General features: G+C 39.9%; 1 protein-coding gene across 3 annotated transcripts in view; it reads right to left on the bottom strand.

The window, feature by feature from the left end:
* The window catches only part of cacna2d2a (calcium channel, voltage-dependent, alpha 2/delta subunit 2a), a 399,611-nt gene that overhangs the window by 55,485 nt on the left and 321,854 nt on the right, over window positions 1–22,272 (bottom strand). For all 3 annotated transcript variants that reach the window (XM_079841618.1, XM_079841619.1, XM_079841620.1), the window contains 4 exons: window positions 20,440–20,539; window positions 11,342–11,503; window positions 5,778–5,888; window positions 5,418–5,496 (listed from right to left, as the gene is read on the bottom strand). In XM_079841618.1, the coding sequence (XP_079697744.1) occupies window positions 5,418–5,496; window positions 5,778–5,888; window positions 11,342–11,503; window positions 20,440–20,539 (452 nt within the window). The remainder of the gene's footprint in view (window positions 1–5,417; window positions 5,497–5,777; window positions 5,889–11,341; window positions 11,504–20,439; window positions 20,540–22,272) is intronic.

Below are 22,272 nucleotides of genomic sequence, written 5' to 3'. Positions count from 1 at the left end.
GAAAACGTTCCTTCTAATTACAAATTATTTCATCCGATTTTTTGTGTGCTTATGAATTGTTGGCTTAGCGACACACATCATATTTTAGTATTCAGACAGACTAACCAAGTGCAGATGTTCGGCACAGAATGTGCAGTGTCTCATTAGGCATTCAGAGACTGTGCCTCAGAGGCTGATAATTGAGAGAGTGGACACACAGGCAGGGTCAATATGGCCATCCACCACATTACAGACAAGAGCGTCTGAACAAAGAGCTGGACATCTGAAGTGCCGGACTCACAATGTTTAGAGTCGACAAGCGACTTTCACTTCAAACGTAATTTACAGCCTTTTTCATATGTACTGTATGTATGTGTGTGTGTGTGTGTGTGTGTGTGTGTGTGTGTGTGTGTGTGTGTGTTGAAAATGGACTAAACCCAGCATGTGGGTTGTTTTAACCCAGCAATTGGGTTAAATGTTTGCTTAAAACAACCCAATTGCTGGGTTAGTCTATTTTCAACCCAACTTGGGTTATTTTTAACATAGCATTTTTTAGGGTGTATGTATGCATGTGTGTATGTATGTATGTAAGTATGTGTGTATGTATTCATGTATATGCATGCATGTATGTATGTATGGATTAAGCATGTATGTATGTGTGTATGTATGGGTGTATGTATGCATGTATGGTTTATGCCTGAGTGTATGTATGTATGTATGCATGTGTGGATGTATGCATGTATGTGTGTATGTATGCATGTGTGGTTGTATGCATGTATGTATGTATGTGTGGTTGTATGCATGTATGTATGTAGGTATGTATGCATGTGTGTATGTATGTGTGGATGCATGAGTGGTTGTGTGCATGTATGTATGTATGCATGTATGGATTATGAATGTCTGTATGTATGTGTGTATGCGTGTATGTATGTATGCATGTATGTATGTATGTGTGTGTAATGTGTATGCATGTGTGTATGTGTGTATGCATGTGTGGTTGTATGTATGTATGTATTTATGTTTGCATGCATGTGTGGATGTATGTGTGGATGCATGAGTGGTTGTATGCATGCATGTATGTATGCATGTATGTCTGTATGTATGTATGTATGCATGTATGGATTATGAATGTCTGTATGTATGTGTGTATGCGTGTATGTATGTATGTATGTATGTATGTATGTGTGTGTAATGTGTATGCATGTGTGTATGTGTGTATGCATGTGTGGTTGTATGTATGCATGTATTTATGTTTGCATGCATGTGTGGATGTATGTGTGGATGCATGAGTGGTTGTATGCATGTATGTATGTATGTATGTATGTATGGATTATGAATGTCTGTATGTATGTGTGTATGTATGTATGTATGTATGTAATGTGTATGCATGTGTGTATGTGTGTATGCATGTGTGGTTGTATGTATGTTTGTATTTATGTTTGCATGCATGTGTGGTTGTATGTATGAATATTTTTTAACAGGTACTATGTGTTTTTCTAATTATCTGTAGGATGGAAACACTAATGTCGCTGAAATCATTCGCCTGAACATGAAATGACTCAGCCTTCACTCAGTGTGCCATTATTGCAGTAAAGGTCACTGAACAATTTAAGTCTTGATAACTTCAGGACCAACATTTTGCAGCTCATTTGAGCTGAAACCGTCATTAACACAGAGGTCGGGTGTAGAGTTCAGATCACCATAAGTGGCTAAAAACCGGGCCTGTGGTTTTCCTGCTATCCATCACAATCTTACAATTAGGTGAGATAACAAAATAAATATGAAATATTCATTTAATAAATACAACTTTTTTTCCTTTCTCTAATCGAATAGTTTCAAACAAAAATATGCTTTTTTGAAGTTATTCTCAAAACTGATAACCTCAAAGCTGAGGGACGAATCAAAATGATTTTCCGTGGTAATTGCCATCACGTCACAAATGTTGGATAAGATAAAGCCGGTGTTGAACCCGGAACTTCCCTTTGAGAAGGCGACGGCCCCTAAAATGACTGCAGATAAGGGAGTCAAATCTAGTTCAGTTAATGAATCAGAAATAATTTAAACGTCTTTAGAAGCGTATCAAAGTCAAGAGAATTAAGAGTATAAAAACTAAAGAAGATGTGAGAGGGTCAAACCAATCAGCACGGCAGAAAGAATCTAATCAAATCAATGCGAGCCGCCGGGAATTGGCTCTGATTCAGCGACCGGCCGTATGAGACTTTGCGTGTGTGTGTGTGTGTGTGTGTGTGTGTCAGTGGAGTGTGAACGAGCTCGCTGAGAGACAGCCGGTGGAGTGACAACACACGCTAAGCCGTGTCAAACAAACATGTCTCTCATTGTTGCCGGCAGTCTGATCCCTCGACTTGGTCATGATTACAAAACGCTCCGAGATGCACAACAGAACAACGAGACGCAGACAATCCGATGCAAGTCTTAAAGAGCGCTCTGCATATGTAAACGCGCCACCTCTGTTTGAACCGATCTAGCGACGCCTGCGAATGCTTTCAGTCAGATATGGCGTGCTACACGTATTCCACAGCGAAGGGAGCGACGCGAGCGATGTCGTCTTTGTGAGGGTGTCAGGGGCGTTCCTCTGTGTCTTTGTGATATCGGCGAGCGAAATGAAAGCCTGCGGTGGAGATGGAGTCCGCTTGCTTGCTGTGCCAGACTCCGTCCCCTCGCTGCCAGTCATTACAGCTGAGAACATGGCCGCACAGAGGGCTAATCCTTAAGTGGAAGCGCTTTTGGCTGGAGACGCAGAGAAGTTGCGAGCGTGGTTATCGCTGCGACGGCAGGTCCTCTTCGGCTAATTAATTAGAAGGAGGGGAGGGCGGCGGGGGACTCTGAAGGATTCTGCTACCGTTCCTTATTAACTAATCAGAGCTGAAGAGGGACTGATTGTTAAACGGAGCTGAGAGAGGGAATGTTTGCTTTAACTGGCTTTGACTTGTTAGGTTAGATCGGTCAACATTACTTGACCAGGATTGCATGTAAGCTCTTATTGTACAAAGACAAGTGTGGCTTTAACATCTGACTGGATGAGTTGTTTTATACTAGTCTATTAAACCAAATTACAGATTAAGAATATTTGTGTATTAATTTTTCTGAAAGTAACTTTTTTTTTTAAAAACATTTTCTGAACAAAATGTGAGTGTTGGTTGCCACCACAATGCTAGTGTTCTAGGCAGAGGCGAACCAACATTGAGCGAACCAACCTCAAAATTAATCAATGAGGCCCTATTAAACGTTTTTGTTTTATGTTAATATATCTTCGTTATCTAACTTTACAACATACAAAAAGTAGTCAAAATACATCTAACAAAAAATATATTTTTTAAATGTTTTAATTTTTAAAACATTAAAGTGCTTTTTGTTTAATTAACAAAATGTCAATTTTTATCTTCGTAATGTAAGATACAATATCTTCAAAATACAGTAAGCTTCATATTGATAACCAGTTGTCACCTTAAAAACTGTGCTTTGACAGGAAAATTGCACTACCTGATTATTGCACTACCCTAATCCACTGCTATTCCTCATATTAGCCTAACATATTATTGTATACCTCTATCTGTAAAATTCTGTTTATAGTAATAGCCATCTGTATATTGTATTCATAGTACATATTCACCTGTAAATTCTGTTTATAGTAATAGCCATCTGTATATTTATTCACTGTACATATTCACCTGTAAATTCAGTTCTGTTTATAGTAATAACGTATCTCTATTTATACATATTTATACATATTCAGTACATATCCATGTCCTGCACTTACGCATCCATTGTATATCCTGCACTTGCTGCTATTGCACTTCTGGTTAGACCTAAACTGCATTTCGTTGCCTTGTACTTGTACTTGTGTAATGACAATAAAGTTGAATCTAATCTAATCTAATCTAAAATTCCATTCTCCGCATATAGAAATATATGGTTATCATTATAATGTAATCTTAATTTTATTAGTTTATCAACTAGCCGATTACATAAGCAGAGAGTATTTGTTTTCGATTCGAATTTGTTTGTTTAAAAGTACACATTTCAAGCTTTCTATAGGCTAGATATGTTTCTCATATATAGCCTATGTGAGGCAAGAAGCCTGTTACGCTTAGTTTCGGTCCATTTATGAGATGCGCTGCAGACTATAGGACGAAAGAAAGCGCGCGTCCTGTTTGTTCTGTATGACCATAAATGATGGAGTATTTTAAGTTGTTTTCTCTGTCAGGAAAAAAAATGCCAGTGACCGCGCTGGCGCCTTCATGTCATGCAAGTGCGCTATACTTCAGCTTCCACACTCGGATATGTGCCGAATAATAAATAAAATAATAAAACCAGACGGATAAGTTCTCTCCATGCTTATTTGTTAAGCATTGTATGTGTGTGTGTGTGTGTGTGCGTGCAAGTGTGTACGGTTGTGTGTATGAGCGTTTGCATGCGTGCGTGAGCATGTGTGCGAGTGTGTCTGCATGCAAGCGTATGTGTGCGAGCGTGTGTGTGTGTGTGTGTGTATGAGCGTTTACGTGCGTGTGTGTGTGAGCATGTGCGAGTGTGTCTGCATGCAAGTGTGTGTGTGTGCGAGCATGAGTGTGTGTGTTCTCGAGTGCGTGCAAGTGTGTAAGCGCGACCGCGTGTGAGCGTTTGCATGCATGTGTCTGCATGCAAGCATGTGTGTGTGAGCATGTGTGTGTGTTCGCGAGCACATGCATGTGAGTACGTGTGTGTGTGTGTATATGCGAACATGTGCGTACAAGTGTGTGTGCGTGCAAATGTGTACGGTTGTGTGTACGAGTGTTTGCGTGCGTGTGCGTGAGAGCGTGTGTGAGTGTGTCTGCATGCGAGTGTATGTGTGAGCGTTTGCATGTGTGTGTTTGCATGCGAGCATATGTGGATGCGAGCATGTGTGTGTGTGAGCATGTGTGTGTTCGCGAGCACATGCATGTGAGCGTGTGTATGAGCACGCGAGTGTGTGTTTGTGTGCGTGCGAGTGTGTGAGTGTTATTGTAACTTAAGTACACTACTTGACAGTGTCATGCTCTCAGTATTCACTAGTGTTTGTTAGCTCTAAATGCTCCTGTCGTCTGTGTGTTCACACTGAAGGTGTGTTTGATGTTTGCCACCTTTAGGGAGTTCATACACATCTGACTGCTTGTGTTCACTGTCGAAATTGTAGCCATGTGTAGTAACATTGAAAATTAAGGATGCAACGTATCATGATATCTAATCGAATCGTTGACATGATAATCATAATCTAACTGAATGCTGAGACCAGTGACGATTCACACCTCTAGTTGCAATGTGCTTGTCCACACTAATATGTTTTTGTTTTCTTTTTCTCTCCGTTTTGGCCTTCCGTCCACACTGAGACGGTCCCAAATGGATACGTTTGAAAATCTCATAACCAAACGTACACACACAAGCTCCTCCTCCTCCTCTCTTACCCTTGTTGGCACAGGCGATCCACTGCAGAGGAGTGACATCATAGTTGTGCTGCCCCACCGAGAATGTGAAAACTCTCACCTGTGGATGGAAGATGGTTCATTAGGTCATGTGACACATCTACAATACAGAGTAGCCCCTCCATTGACGTCATTTAACAGCATATGTATTGTTTTATCATTTTGAAATATTCCGCTAGAATGCTAGTTTTACATCGGAATGACATTGGGTATATGATGTCATAGCTTTGATGTTATCCCATTGGTCCAAAATCTCCAAGTTTTAGGGAGAACAGAAAAACGACTCGTCACTGGATGGAACCAGAATGAAGCACCAGAATGTTTTGGATCGCCTCGACTCACTGTTTTGTTTGGCCAGTTGTACTTCTCAAAGATGTCCTGCGCGCGGTCCTCCCCGCCGTCGGTGAACATCATGATCATCTTATTGCAGTTTGCTCTGGGAGCGCTGGTCTCCTGTGAGGAACAGAAACAGAGTGAGTGTGCGGCTCACAGGACCGAGCGGTGGTGTTTTAAACCGGGTATGATGGGTGTTATCTTACGCCAAAAATGCACCTGGTGCAGGTGCTTAGTGTTAATTTCGTTGATGAATAATTTCCGTCAACGACCTTTTTTCACTGACGAAAACGAGACTATAACTAAATAAAAACTAGTGTTTAATGACAAAAACTATGACGAAAATCAACTGTCATTTTCGTCAACAAATAAAAACGAGTTGAAAATGTTAGTGAGGGACGATTAGGGAAGAGATCCAGTCAGAACTGATGTCCTGTGTAACAGATGCACATTTGATATGAACTTATCTAACGGCTGGAAAACACACGGCCTACAGGCTCACACACCCCCAATCCAGCTCCAGAGCGGCTCAATCTATCAATAACACACATTTATGCCAGACAATTGTTTATGAACTAATGCTGATGAATAATGACAGTGTTTAATTTACGATGTTTATATAGTAATATGTTTTAGACGGTTGTAACAACGCATATTTTTATCTCCCTCATCTGAACTTGAATGAGCTCCTGCAACTGCAATAGTAAGGCGCATTCCAAAATAAGTGTATTTCGAGCTTGTTTATCATTAAAAGTCATGCATTATATATTCATTTTTTTTGTTACACAATAAACTGTATCTAATTCATAGTCAGGAGGAAAGACCAGTATTTGACACATATTCAATAAAGTGTCAGGCTTATAATAGTTCACTAAAACCATAAAAAAAATCTTCATTTCTTGAAATTAAATAAATGTTAACTGAAATAAAAAAAATAAATAAACTAACTAATTTGAAGCTTTAGCTTAACCTGATATGGCCTACTAACTAAAACAGAAATACAAAGTTACAAAAACTATATAGATGTTTTTAAAAAACAAACAAAAAAAGTGAATTAAGCTCTTTTGTGTGCATCTAAAATAAAGACATGCGCGATTTTACTTTGACTTTAGACATAACCGACTGTGTTTATGTAAACCTTGTGTGTATTTGACAGTATTAGTGAAGTAAGACGACTACTTAGTCCAGTAATTGCGTGTTTGACAGGCGTTTAGAGCGCGCACTCAGAAAAGCGCATGTTTAACGTTAACCGGCAAGGCTGTAAAACGCATGCAAATAATGAACTTTGGTGATTGTGAATAACTCTAGTGTTCCGTGAGTATAACTCCACCACTAACCTGTGATGTGAATGTATGTCGCGTTGTTGAGTATTGGGATGGAGGCAAATTATAGAATTTGTAGAAAAAGAATTAATTAAATGCCAAACCGGAAAAAACGCAATTCACAAGCGCGTATTGAACCGTGAATGCCGTACCGAACGGTTCAATATTATATTGAGTATTGTGGAATCCCTAATTTACACTATAGTAGGTCTACTGATAATATTTACACTATAGTAGACCTACTGATAATATTTACACTATAGTAGACCTACTGATAATATTTACACTATAGTAGGTCTACTGATAATATTTACACTATAGTAGACCTACTGATAATATTTACAATAATGTATTGAATTTGATAGGTGTCTCTCAAATTGTCCCACAGCAACATTACAATAGTGTACATTAATGTACAATGTTTTATAATAATAATTTATTCCATTTAGTGTCCAATTAATTCATTTAACATATTTAATATTGGGGGCATCCAAGTTATTTGACATATTTGAACATTTGAAGAAGAAAAAAGTAACAGTAGTTACTTTCCCTGGTAATTACTTTTATAATGATGTAACTCAGTTACTATTTGTAAGAAGTAACTAGTAACTAATTACTTTTTTAAAGTAACGTGCCCAACACTGATGTACACAATAATAATATTTTATTACGCGTGTTGTGCACCGCCTATAGGCTCATATTACTAACACACCCTTTAAATAACACACAAATACTGCGCTATTGACTTTAGAGCAGGTGTGTGTTGGTCAATGGTCAGTGGTTTTCAGTTCCTCACAATAGCAACGCTCCAACAATGCAGACCAGAAGCCCATGGGTGAGCAGATGCGCCAGTGCATTTGATATTTAAACAACGTGGAGCTGGACGAGAACATGAGAACTGCGTCCGGCTCAAACTAGCAGACTTGCTTGGCGCCACATTACGGTGGGTGTATAACAGGGCCCTAAATGTTTAGCAGCTTACACTTTCACTGCTATAACTAAAGTGTCCCAATTGGAAAACCCTTGTGCTTTTACTCTACATCCTTGAAATGCATCATTTATTAATGAAAAGCATTACATGCTTTCGACATACTTGCACAGAAGCCTTTGAACGACGCATGCTTGAACACAAATGACCTTGGATATAAAAGTGTCCCGTTTGGCGGAGTACCCGCGCATGTGTCCGAGCACTTAACCGTGAGCGTGTGTGTGTGTGTGTGTGTGCAGGCACGTCTGTTCCTCTAATCATATGTCTGCTTTTGTGCCAGCTGCCGCGACTGTCCTATCTCTGACGAGTTAGCCAAAAGTCCCCTCTCACTATCCCGTCCAATCACAGCTGTCATTGACATTCGGCCTACGCCACATCACTCTGACAAGATTCTAATAAAGATAAATAATACTGCCGCAATTACAAATTTACAGCGCTTTCGTCTCGGCCTATCAGGAGTCAGCAGGCAGAAATTAAAATGCCTCGGTGGTTGTGGATCTGAGAACGACAGCAGAGGTGGTGAAAGAGAACGTCAGAGAGAACGGCTTTCTTCGGTCGGAAGAGAAGACAGATTTGTCTGTGCATTCGGCCCGTCTCATCAATCACACCATCACGATCTGGTAGAGCAGAAACGTGTGTGATGAAGCCACAGCATGGCCATATTTATCATCAGTCAATCTAGAAAAGTCAGAAGATTCTTGCAGCAAGATGTCTGAATGTAAGCTTTGGACTCATTTCTGTATGTTCAAGGAATTTCTAGGATATAAATATGAGAAAAGGCTGACACTTAAATTAAATATAACTGAGAAGTCTGTTAAATATCAGAAGCTTTGAAAAAGCAATACAATTTTCCGCTGAGTTGGTAAGAGGATGTTTTGGCATTAGCATCAATGTAACCAAATCCGGCTAAATCCAGAATAAAAAACTCTCCCTGGGGATATCCAAGGATCTCCTCATGGCAAAATAATGCATAGCTAAAATATATGTTTTTATTTTATAGTTAAAAAATGTTACATTTTACATTTGAGTTGCTTTCTTGAGGTATCAACTAAAAAAAATAGTTTTCTCATATGCATATAATACTATATTGCCAAAAGTATTGGGACGCCCCTCCAAATCATTGAATTCAGGTGTTCAATCCCTTCATGGCCACAGGTGTATAAATCAAGCACTATGCAGACGCTTCTATAAACATTAGTGAGAGAATGGGCCGCTCTCTGGAGCTCAGAGAACCTGTGCAAAAAGTCCATTCGTGAAATTTCCTCACTACTAAATATTCCACGCTCAACTGTTAGTGGTGTTTGGGAACGATGGAAATGGAAATGGAAATGTTAGTGGTGTTTGGGAAGTGGAAGCGATTGGGAACAACAGCAACTCAGCCACGAAGTGAAATCACAGAGCGGGGTCAGCGCATGCTGAGGGTCACAGAAGTCGCCAACTTTCTGCAGAGTCAAGAGCTCCAGACCTGCAAACTTCTGTGGCCTTCAGATGAGCTCAAGAACAGTGTGTAGAGCTTCAGGGAATGGGTTTCCATGGCCGAGCAGCTCATCCAAGCCTTACATCACCAAGTGCAATGCAAAGCGTGGGATGCAGTGGGGTAAAGCGTGCCGCCAATGGACTCTAGAACAGTGGAGACGTGTTCTCTGAGTGACCAATCACAATTCTCTGTCTGACAATCCCATGGACGAGTCTGGGTTTGGCGGTTGCCAGGAGAACGGGACTTGCCTGACTGCATTGTGCCAAGTGTAAAGTTTGGTGTGGGGGTTGTTTTTCAGGGGTTGGCCCCTTAGTTCCAGTGAAAGGAACTCTTAATGCTTCGCCAAGACATTTTGGACAATTTCATGCTCCCAACTTTGTGAGAAACCGTTTGGGGATGAGCTCCTGTCCCAGCATGACTGACCAGTGACCAAAGCGTCTCCATAAAGACATGGATGAGCGAGTTTGGTGTGGAGGAACTGGACTGGCCTGCACAGAGTCCTGACCTCAACCCAATAGAACAGCTTTGGGATGAATTAGAGCGGAGACTGAGAGCCAGGCCTTTTCGTCCAACATCAGTGCCTGACCTCACAAATGAGCTTCTAGAAAATTTCCCATAAACACACTCCTAAACCTTGAGGAAAGCCTTCCCAGAAGAGCTGAAGCTGTTAGAACTGCAAAGGATGGGCCGACTCCATTTTAAACCCTACGGATTAACAATGGGATGGCATTAAAGTTCATGTGCATGTAAAGGCAGGCGTCACATTACTTTTGGCAATAAAGTGTATTTAGGGCTTAACATTAACTTTTTTGCTCACTAGTCACTGTGGCTTGTGTGGATTTGTTTCCAAAGTTACTAGTCACTCAGTACTTTCACTGGCCACAATGTTGACATTGATACAATGAGTAAAAACTGCCATATAGATATTTAAAATATAATCTCATAATTTGTCAGCAGGAATATTAGGCTGCTGTCACTTTAAGACCTGATGCACAGATCCATTACACGGTTACACATGCGTTTTCTTTCTCAACTGTTTACGTTCACTTCAAACAGAACTGACTGCATTTACGTGAATACTCGCCAAGACCTTGGCATTTTGACATTATTTTGTGTGTTTGACTGTTTAAGCAGCGAAAACTAACTCAAGGTGGATTTATGTGTGCACACTTTAAGTGTGAGCACAAAATTGGCGGGAGTGAGTAAAACTATGCATAATCCCACGTGCACTAACTTGTGTTAAATGCAGAGGACAAATTCCGAGTATGGGCCTTCACGTCATGTCACTTTAATAAAAGATTAACATTTATAATGTTACAAAAATGTCTTATTTCAAATAAATGGCGTTATTTTGAACTGTCTATTCATCAAATAATGATGTTTCATGATTTTATCACAAAAATATTTAGCAGCACGACTGTTTTCAACATTGATAACAATCATAAATCCTCATATTAGAATGATTTCTGAAGGATCATGTGACACTGAAGACTGGAGTAATGATGAAAATTCAGCTTTGATCACAGAAATAAATGATATTTTAACATATATTCAAACAGGAAAGAGTTCTTGTCAAATGTAAAAATATTTCACAATATTACTGTATTTATGAAATGAAATAAATGCAGCCTTGGTGAGTATAAGAGACTTGTATATACATGCACATGATAAGGGAAAACTTCAGAGTTAGTCTGCAGTCATTAACACTATTTAAAAACTTGAAAACAGCGCGTTTTCATGTACATAAGTAAACATCATGATGTGTGTGTGTGTGTGTGTGTCTTACGTTTAACAGCTGGTCAAAGGCAAACTGAAAGCCGGTCTTGTAGTCTGTCGTCCCCTTGGCTTGCATGTTCATCACAGCCTCTTTGAAGATCTTCTTGTTCTTTATGTTTGCTTGGACCAGCGTGGTGAAGCACGGCACCACGGCGTACGCTTTCTCATTGAACTGACAGACAGAGAGACAGACAGCAGCTGCTTTAGCAAGTCCATTAAAAGCGTCATTATTCATCTCCATTAGATCATCATTTCTGCTGTTAACACTCACTAATGGAGTCACTTACACCTGATTGATTTCTCTCGCAATTCATAATTTGCTTCCACTGCAGATGAATCAACTCGATGAAACTTGAAATCTATTTAAAATCTATTTCACAACACTAATCATCTGGATGGTTTAATACTGCTCAAATGGGTTTTTTTGACCATGCAAAACACACTGCGAGTGGTTGACGGGGTGTTTGCGTTTTCTTGAGGATCACACCAGTTTTCACGTGACGCCACACGCTTATAGGAAAACAAGGCTTTCTTCCGTTGCCCACCAGTCATTTTTGACTACCAGGTTTTTAGTCAGTGATGCAGTAAGACATTAAAAGACCTAAATCAATATACACCTTATTGAAGATGCACACTTTATATACAGGAAAGCAGATGAACACAGAATATTAGTGCAACACAAGGTTTCCCGTTAAGCATTTTCTCCATCGAAACACATTATAAACAAAACGCCATGCGTTCATATTCTGGGCTCATCTGCTCGCCTGTGTATAGTATGCATGATAAAAAAGGTGTAAACTGAATTTGATCTTGTAATATCACTGTTTTAGTACATTACGGCACTTTAAGGATAGGTTGCACAAATAAGGATTCTTTAGCCTGGCGTCGGTTCACCCTCCGTCTGCTGCTTGATCAGCTCTATAATAACGGTTTTACAGTGGTGCATCAACTCGATTTAAAATAAAACTCATATCAACAAATCCTAGATTAGTGTTAAACTTTGCTTAATTGAAACCTTAAAGGAACACTCCACTTTTTTTTTTAAAATATTCTCATTTTACAAGTCCCCTAGAGTTAAATAGTTGAGTTTTACCGTTTTTGAATCCATTCAGCCGATCTTTGTATCTGGCGGTAGCACTTTTAGCATAGCTTAGCATACAACATTGATTCTGATCAGTCCATTAGCATCTCATTCAAAAAATGACCAAAGACACTTTCAATATTTTTCCTATTTAAAACTTGACTCTTCTACAGTTACATCGTGTGCTAAGACCAACTGAAAATGAAAAGTTGTGATTTTCTACACCTATATGGCTAGGAACTACTTTCTCATTCCTGCGTAATAGTCGCGGATCTTCGCGGCCGTACCGTAGCTGCAGCGGCGCAATGATTGGTTGGTATTCTGTGAAACATGGTGGTAGTTACACCTTCGACTTACTATCACAGCCCTTTACAACACACACAACCATGGCTAATCACAGCTAAATCCACTACACAATTTGTCGGCTGCAAGCCTGAAACTTTCTCTGCAACTACTCGAACTTAGTGCCGGTCACATTGAAAGTTACCTAGCTGGGCTACTTTCAGGCGCTGTAATATCATTGCGCCGCTGCAGCCATGGTACGGCCGCGAAGATCCGCGACTATTACGCAGGAATGAGAAAGTAGTTCCTAACCATATCGGTGTAGAAAATCGCAACTTTTCATTTTCAGTTGGTCTTAGCACACGATGTAACTGTAGAAGAGTCAAGTTTTAAATAGGAAAAATATTGAAAGTGTCTTTGGTCATTTTTTGAATGAGATGCTAATGGACTGATCAGAATCAATGATGTATGCTAAGCTATGCTAAAAGTGCTACCGCCAGATACAAAGATCGGCTGAATGGATTCAAAAACGGTAAAACTCAACTGTTTAACTCTAGGGGACTTGTAAAATGAGCCTATTTTCAAAAAAAGTGGAGTGTTCCTTTAATGGTGCAACCCACCCTAAAGTGTTTTTCACGTTAAATGTTTTAGAACGTACCGTTGTTTTTAGTGATTGAAATACCATGGCAGGTGCTGTATGTGCATCTTGTTCACATATTCTTTGTTTTAAGATGGAAATTTGACAGGCTTGTGCTGCAGTTCTGTGGCGGTTTTGCCCTCCAAGGCTCCGCGACAGTCACCTGACTGAAAACTATGACAAAATATAGTGTGTACTTTTCTAACCTCATTGGAAATGTGTTTATTTACTGTTTATTATTGTTTTAAAGAGATCTCACTTAATTAGTCATGCTCAAAGAAACATAAAAAAGGCTAATTTTCCGACTCCCCTAGAGTTAAACAGTTGAGTTTTCAGCCGATCTCTGGGTCTGGCGGTAGCACTTTTAGCACAGCTTAGCATAGATCATTGAATCTGATTAGACCATTAGCATCTCGCTCAAAAATGACCAAAGAGTATAGTTCCTAGCCATATCGTCCTAGAATATCACAACTTTTCATTTTCCATCGGTCTTAGTTCACGATGTAACTACAGAAGAGTCAAGTTTTAAATAGGAAAAATATCCAAACTCTTTGGTCATTTTTTTGAGCGAGATGCTAACGGTCTAATCAGATTCAATGATCTATGCTAAGCTATGCTAAAAGTGCTACCGCCAGACCCGGAGATCGGCTGAATGGATTCGAAAACGGTAAAACTCAACTGTTTAACTCTAGGGGAGTCGGAAAATTAGCCCATTTTCAAAAAAGGGGTATGTTCCTTTAAAACAAGAAAAAAGTCTAAATATCTCATGCAATTTTGCTTGACGAATAAATTGACCTTGTTTAAAGTATGTGTAATGTAAAAAAAAAAGGACAAAGATACACAGATGTAAAAAAATCCCTGAAAATGTACGGTAAAAAAACGGAAGCTGAAGTTGCCAGAACTTAAACGTAAAAAATTTGGTACCAACATTTTCGGTTTTACAAATTTAAGTTAAATTTACAGTAAATAACCTTATTACATTAACTGTAATAACGTTAAATTACCAACCTATTGAAATACTAATATCTGTGATGTACCTTTGATATATACTGACAACCACCAATCACAGTGGAGATGAGAGTCACATGATTAATCAAAGCTTTTAGGAGGACAATACTAATATATAGAAGTTAACACACGAAATTTAAAAAATGCAATAAACATTTTTCAATTTATCATCATTAAATGTAACATAAAACTCTAATGTACAAAACTGATTAGAAAAAACTAAGAAAACTTATTTCTACAAAGAAGAATTCTGGGAATGTTAATTTACAGTTTTTCACCGTTAATTACAGAATGACTTGTTCTTTTTCACTTCCAAATACTGTAAATGTAACGATATTTTACTGTAAAACATTAAATGTAAGGTTAGATCTATTACAGTTATTCACCGGAAGCACGGAAACTTTCTGTTAACCAGTTAATGTTTTTAACTGTAGCATTTTTACAGTCTTTTACCGTTAAAATCACGATAATTTTTTACAGTGTACTGATTAGGAAACTGCACAAATGGTGCAGGACATGTTAGGTGCTACAGTTTAAGACTTGCACTAATACAACTGACTGATGCAAATAACATCATGACAGTCTCAGTACAGCTTTACTTAGAGAATGCACACCCCTCAGCATAAAGCATTCATGTGTGTGTGTGTGTGTGTGTGTGTGTGTGTGTGTGTGTGTGTGTGTGTGTGTGTGTGTGTGTGTGTGTGTGTGCGAGAGGAAGAACAGCTGTGAAAATCTGAGGTACATCCGGATGTCTTGATTATAAGGTTCCACACCGCAGGTGCAGAGGAAAAAAATGCCAATGCAAACAAAAAAGAAATGAGAAATATCCCTGCCTATAGGAGAGAAAAATCCCTTTAACATTTCAATAACTCTTCCTCTATAGAGATAGGATTTAAGAGAGAGCAAACTGAGACTTGGGGCCCTATCTTGCACCCAGCGCAATTGACTTTGTACACCGACGCATGTGTCATTCCTATTTTGTACCCGCGCAAAGCGCGCTTTTCCCTCCACAGAAGAACGTCGCTAAACTAGTGAATGAACTTGCGCTCCCTGGGCGGTTCAGCGCAAAAAAGGAGGCGTGTTCCGGCGCAAACAATCCCTGGTGCTATTTTGCTGTTCCATTAAACAATTGCGCCACTGACCAGAAAAAACCTAGTCTAAAGTCAGTGGCGCGTTGCGCGTTGTTCATTATGCTATTTTAAGGGCGCATGCTTGACCATAATGTATAGCGTGCACAACGCGCATACACTTTGCTCATGTAATCTACACAGATGCAACAGTTATTTTTGCAAATCATAAATTGTTACACTAAAAAAATATTAACACATGAGATGACGGAAATCATTGTGGTGTGCCACGAAGATGTGAAAAAATAGGCATAAATCTAGCTTACAAATGATTCAGGCTAATTGTAATAATTAAGGATAAGACCTGTTTGCCCAATAGTGGCAAGACATATATGTATATATAAGGACATCTGACAAATTGGTTTGTCCGTCAAGAACCAGGAAAAAAAATCGACTGAAAAACTGAAAAAACTGAAAGACTGAAAAAAAACGACTGTGAAATCACCTTTACCATAATGTACAACATTACAACTTCACTTCTCTGTCTTTCACTGCTCTTAAAAGAACATCAGTCTCCTCGGCTGTGAACCGCTCCTGGCGTGCGCCTGGTAAATACACCATAATAATAGCAATCCATAATGGAACTTGCGCACCTGCTTTTAAAGGGAATGTTGGATGACGCTCGGATTGGTTTATTCACGTTACGCCCAAACCACACCTATGAATAATGAAGCTACTTCAGACCAACCCATTTTAGATTTGCGCCGGGCGCAAGAGCCATTTATCCCGCCGGGAAAATAGCAACAGCGCCGAGACCCGCCCACAAAGTTACTTGCGCTTCGCGCTTTGACACTTGCGTTTCAGATCGTTAAAATAGGGCTCTTGATGTACCAATGTCAGACTGATTCAGTTCTTGAGTTCGACTCACTGACTCAATGATCCCACATCTCCATGGAAGGAACTATTATGGACTACTTTTATGGTGCTTTTGCATCCATTTTTGAACCTTGAACGCATCAGTTGCTATTGCAATTGCCAGAATGTACATTTCCTGAGGAAAATGCGAGTGGTGCTTGCAGTGGCAAAACTCGGCACTCGGTTGCTATTGTTTTTGGGCTCTACTAGAGCAGGTTTTCATGCTTGAATGCTGATTATTTTCTCATATTCTCCATTGTTGCAGCTCCTCTCATTCCAGTCTGTAGGGATGGTCGTATCGATATATCGATGCTGATGTGAGTATCGAAAAGTATCGATATTCAAATAAAAATATCGATACTAAGGTGTTTTTTTACCGGTAATTTTAAAAGATTATTTAAACCTTAAATGCATTCCTGGGTCTTTAGTGACCCGAGACGTCAGTCACAACCCTCCTCCTCATTCATTTTTTAAAGTTAGACATCAACCTTCTTAGTATTCCTCAATCAATCCATTTTAAACAATATAACAAGAAAAAAATAATACAGTTATAATTGAATGCCTGTTTTTCCACTAGTTTTTTGTCAAAATTGTATAGGGTCGATAATGACCCGAGGTGTGTAGATTGTACGTATTTTTTCCCCTGCACAATAATAAATTAATCTATAATGACGAAATAAGTGCAATTCACCTTTATTCCACAAGGTGGCAATGTCTGATACGCAATAATGAAGTGACGTTTCACTCATAGTGATCTCAGACAGAAAACGAAACAATAATATATATATAATCTGCAAAACTAGAAATGCCTCAGCAATTTATCCAGATGCAGAATGTACCGGGAAATGAGTTCTGACGAGGATAGTGGTGATGGTATAAAACATCTGCTCAAACTGAACCCTTCCAAGCTCCAAAAGGTAACGAAATATGTTTTATTTTATTCTTCTGTATTTGTTGCTCTAATATCAGGAGTTTTATATATTATCGCGACAGGTATAGATCTATCCATGTTAGATATAGATCCGTGTCGCTGAAGACCCGAATATGTAAGAATGTTTGGCGAAACAGTCATGCATTTAAGTTAATGCATACAATAAAAATATAATAAAATAAAAGTATTGAAAGAAATCTTCATAATCATTTTTAAAATGGCAATACTGTCAAACAGATATTCTAACTAAAAACAAAACACATATTAGCTCCAATTTTGGTTCAAATGTAAAGTTCATGTATTTGAACAGCAGGATAATTAGTTACCAAAAATGTATGTTAAGAATCGTTTCGGGAATCGGATCGTTACTCCCAGAATCAGAATCGGATCGAATCGTTAAGTTTTAGCTTGTTTGCTGTACACTTTGTCACATATCCGCTTTTAGACATTGTTCTGTTTTTTGTTATAAGTCAGAAATGACAAGGAGGCAGCTTCACGCAATACAAAGTCAATGGAGAGCGTTTGATCGGTGGGCGTGGTCTTCAGATTATGACGCGTTTCGCTCTGTCTCTATGGATCCAGCATCTGTAGTTGAATATAATGGGTATTTAGCAGTGACACTGTCAGGCTTGGTCATTTACAACAATTTAAGCTATCATTATAATATAACCTATATTTTAGCCTAATATATAACGATACAGCTTGTGGCTTCATAGATTAAATAAAAACGTAAAAGATTAAAACTCAGCTGATGTGCGTTCTTGGTTCTTCATTTTCTATAAGCTATAATATTTACCATAACTTGCTCAATTTTCTACCGATTTTCAAACGGTTTGGTTTGTTATAAACGTCAGAGATGTAGTTATGACACTGCATACTTATGAAAAATTATTCATAATTTGTTCAAGCATCCATAATTATAGCCACATTAATAACGTTTGTAAGAAACTAAACCATTTGTAAATCCGTCAAGATTTCAGTGAGATAAGAGTATTTGTGTTCAGATCATCAGGTGCCTGTGACAAGATGGCCGCCGGTGATGACGTTAGAGACTCCGCCGTAAGACATCTAGCCTTTATTATGTATATCTATGGTTTCAACAAACTACTAACTAACTCAACCAGGCCCCGCCCGCTTTATTCTGCGTATTAATTATTTAAATGAGGAATATTGTGATGTTTTCTTTGCCGGAAGAAAACTCAATGTTTAAAAACACTGATATAAAAAATAACTTTGCAGAGCTTTTTCAGGCTCAACGAGCAACATTACACACTAAAGAAAGATGAACACGATAGAAGGCATAGTAGGACACCTAAGAAAGTCAGTAGGGTCAGTCTTGTTGTCGTGTTACCGTTAAGCGTCTGGAGGTAAACAGCAGTAAACACACACAGCGACCCTAATGTGGTCTTAGACTGCTTTTCTTCACCAGGCTGTAGAATGAGCCGTGTTGCGGCTCAGATTATGATGCTCATTTTGTGCTCTCAGAGCCAGGATTAAGAAACACACACTAAGAGCCACGGATCAGCCCGGATTACTGCCGTGGGCCTCCAAAACACTAATGTTTTATTATGTGTGTGTGTGTGTATGTATACTTGCGTGGGTTGTGTTTGTGGGCTGCTATTGTGCGCTCGCAATAAATGAACTCTCTGTAGATTAAATGTTTGTGCGTTCTGCATTCACATTTTCATAGAGGTTCAAAATCACGGAGGATTCACAGGATGGAATATTAATGCTTTTCTCAAATGTATTTACTGTGAATAATAGCTGCATATTCTCACTAATCAAGCAATATACCGTATAAACAACCTCACTTTAACTGTGTTGACAAATGGCGTTTACCTACATATATATTTAATATACACAGATAAGGCATAACATTATGATTTTCTAATATTGTGTTGCTCCCCCTTTTGCTGCCAAAACAGCCCTGACCCGTCGAGGCATGGACTCCACTAGACCCCTGAAGCTATGCTGTGGTATCTGGCACCAAGATGTTAGCAGCAGACCCTTTAAGTCCTGTAAGTTGTGAGGTGGGGCCTCCATGGATCGGACTTGTTTGTTCAGCTCATCCCACAGATGCTCGAATGGATTGAGATCTGGGGAATTTGGAGGCCAAGTCAACACCTCAAACTCATTATTGTGCTCCTCAAACCATTCCTGAAGCATTTGTGCTTTGTGGCCGCCCATGACCCTGTGGCCGGTTCTCCACTGGTCCTTCATGACCCTGTGGCCGGTTCTCCACTGGTCCTCCATGACCCTGTGGCTGGTTCTCCACTGGTCCTTCATGACCCTGTGGCTGGTTCTCCACTGGTCCTTCATGACCCTGTGGCCGGTTCTCCACTGGTCCTTCATGACCCTGTGGCCGGTTCTCCACTGGTCCTTCATGACCCTGTGGCCGGTTCTCCACTGGTCCTTCATGACCCTGTGGCCGGTTCTCCACTGGTCCTTCATGACCCTGTGGCCGGTTCTCCACTGGTCCTTCATGACCCTGTGGCCGGTTCTCCACTGGTTCTTCATGATCCTGTGGCCGGTTCTCCACTGGTCCTTCATGACCCTGTGGCCGGTTCTCCACTGGTCCTTCATGATCCTGTGGCCGGTTCTCCACTGGTCCTTCATGACCCTGTGGCCGGTTCTCCACTGGTCCTTCATGACCCTGTGGCCGGTTCTCCACTGGTCCTCCATGACCCTGTGGCCAGTTCTCCACTGGTCCTTCATGACCCTGTGGCCGGTTCTCCACTGGTCCTCCATGACCCTGTGGCCAGTTCTCCACTGGTCCTCCATGACCCTGTGGCCGGTTCTCCACTGTTCCTCCATGACCCTGTGGCCAGTTCTCCACTGGTCCTTCCTCTGAGCACTTTTGATAGAGACTGACCACTGCAGACCGGGAACACCCCACAAGAGCTGCAGTTTTGGAGATGCTCTGACCCAGTCGTCTAGCCGTCACAATCTGGCCCTTGTCAAACTCGCTCAAATCCTTGCGCTTGCCCATTTTTCCTGCTTCTAACACATCAACTCTGAGGACAAAATGTTCACTTGCTGCCTAATATATCCCACCCACTAACAGAGATCATCAGTGTTATTCACTTCACCTGTCATAATGTTATGCCTGATCGGTGTATACACACAATGTGGCCTATGCCAATATTTATTAATATTACTCCAAATGTGTGTGAACATGTGCACCTACCCGAGCCACGTTTACGTAGTCGTCATCAGAAAGTGTGTCCAGCATCTCAATAACAGAGGTTTTCATGAGCTTCAGGGTCAGTCCGCTGACACTGCCACTCCTACAAACACACATCAAACACATCACATGCATTGAACACAACACACACACACACTGAAATGTAAACGGTAAAACAAACGATGTCTCAAAATGGCACGGTTGCCAAGCAGAACCTGTTGCTAAGTGTCTCCCTCGTCCACGTCCATCAAAAGTCAATTGTAGACGGCACGTTAAAAAGACAGTCGATCTTCAAAAACAAAGTACATTTTGAATTCTATGCTGCAAATTGGATTTATTAATAGCCAACAGCAGCTATTGAAAAAGCAATCACAGAGCATGAGTTCATGTGTAATTTGGCTTCCAGAGTTAGAAGGTTTAATAAAGCGGAGCACGCTGGAAAAAAAACCCCGGTGACAGCACTATTGTCTCATGCTTCCAGTCGTCACAATGAGATTAGTCTAAGATTGTCAGAAACGCTGCTTTTGATTGGCATGAGATTACTTTGGCAAAGCGACAGCTGCGATCGGTGTGTTTTTTCATCGGATATCGGTATCTATTTAAGGTTGTGGACGCTTGCCAGCGAGCGACAATTAACCTCCATTAAGCACTTTTTCTTGAGAGGTTTACTTAAGAGTATTAATGATTTTTTTGACGATTATGCACATAATGGCTCTATGATTGAGGCAATCACTTATTTGTTAAAGTACGCAGCAGTGTTACCAATGAAACGTCTGATAAATAAAACATTTCATAACAAGGTCTTGATAATTCACAATGCGCAAGACGCCATTTAAAGGATTAGTTCACTTTTAGATAAACTTTTGCTGGTAATTTACTCAACCCCATGTCATCCAAGATGTCCATGTCTTTCTTTCTTCAGTAGAAAAGAAATGAAGGTTTTTGATGAAAACATTCCAGGATTTTTCTCCATATAATGGACTTCAATGGGCTCCAAACGGTTCAAGGTCCAAATGACAGTTTCAGTGCAGCTTCAAAGGGCTTTAAACCATACCAGACGATGAATAAGGGTCTTATCTAGACAAACCATCAGTTTCTGCGAGAAACCGAGCAGTATTTATGCTATTATTTTACCTCTTATCAGACGAGCGTGATCATCTCTGAGCTCCGCCATAACTTCCGCTAAGTGAGGTCAAAATACGAGTGTGGTCATAGATATATTGATCGTAGATGCCTCATTCTACTGATCCGTGCAGACGCTAATGAGGCATCTGCGTATACATCTATGACCAGGCTTGTATTTTGACCTCACTTTGCAGAAGTTATGGCGGAGCTCAGAGATGATCACGTTCGTCTGAAAGAGGTAAAATAATAGCATAAATACTGCTTGGTTTCTCGCAGAAACTGATTATTTTGGCTAGATAAGACCCTTATTCATCGTCTGGTATGGTTTAAAGCCCTTTGAAGCTGCACTGAAACTGTCATTTGGACCTTGAACCATTTGGAGCCCATTGAAGTCCATTATATGGAGGAAACCCCTGGAATGTTTTCATCAAAAACCTTCATTTCTTTTCGACTGCAGAAAGAAAGACATGGACATCTTGGATGACACGGGGATGAGTAAATTATCAGCAAAAGTTTATTTAAAAGTGAACTAATCCTTTAACAACAAAATGGTTATTTCAATAATGCATTTCATTGCAAAAAATGCAATAAATACCTTTCAATAAATGCATCCGTGTTGATGCAAAATATTTCTTTAGATTATGCGTTTTAGAGGTCAGATAAGATCAGGACATTTTAAATTCCCACCAGCAGCCGAGATGTCGCCAACAG

The sequence above is a fragment of the Gobio gobio genome (assembly GCF_949357685.1).
Source record: "Gobio gobio genome assembly, chromosome: 17".
NCBI lineage: Eukaryota > Metazoa > Chordata > Actinopteri > Cypriniformes > Gobionidae > Gobio > Gobio gobio.
Note: the sequence above shows the minus strand (reverse complement) of the source record. Positions and strands in the feature narration are given on the sequence as shown.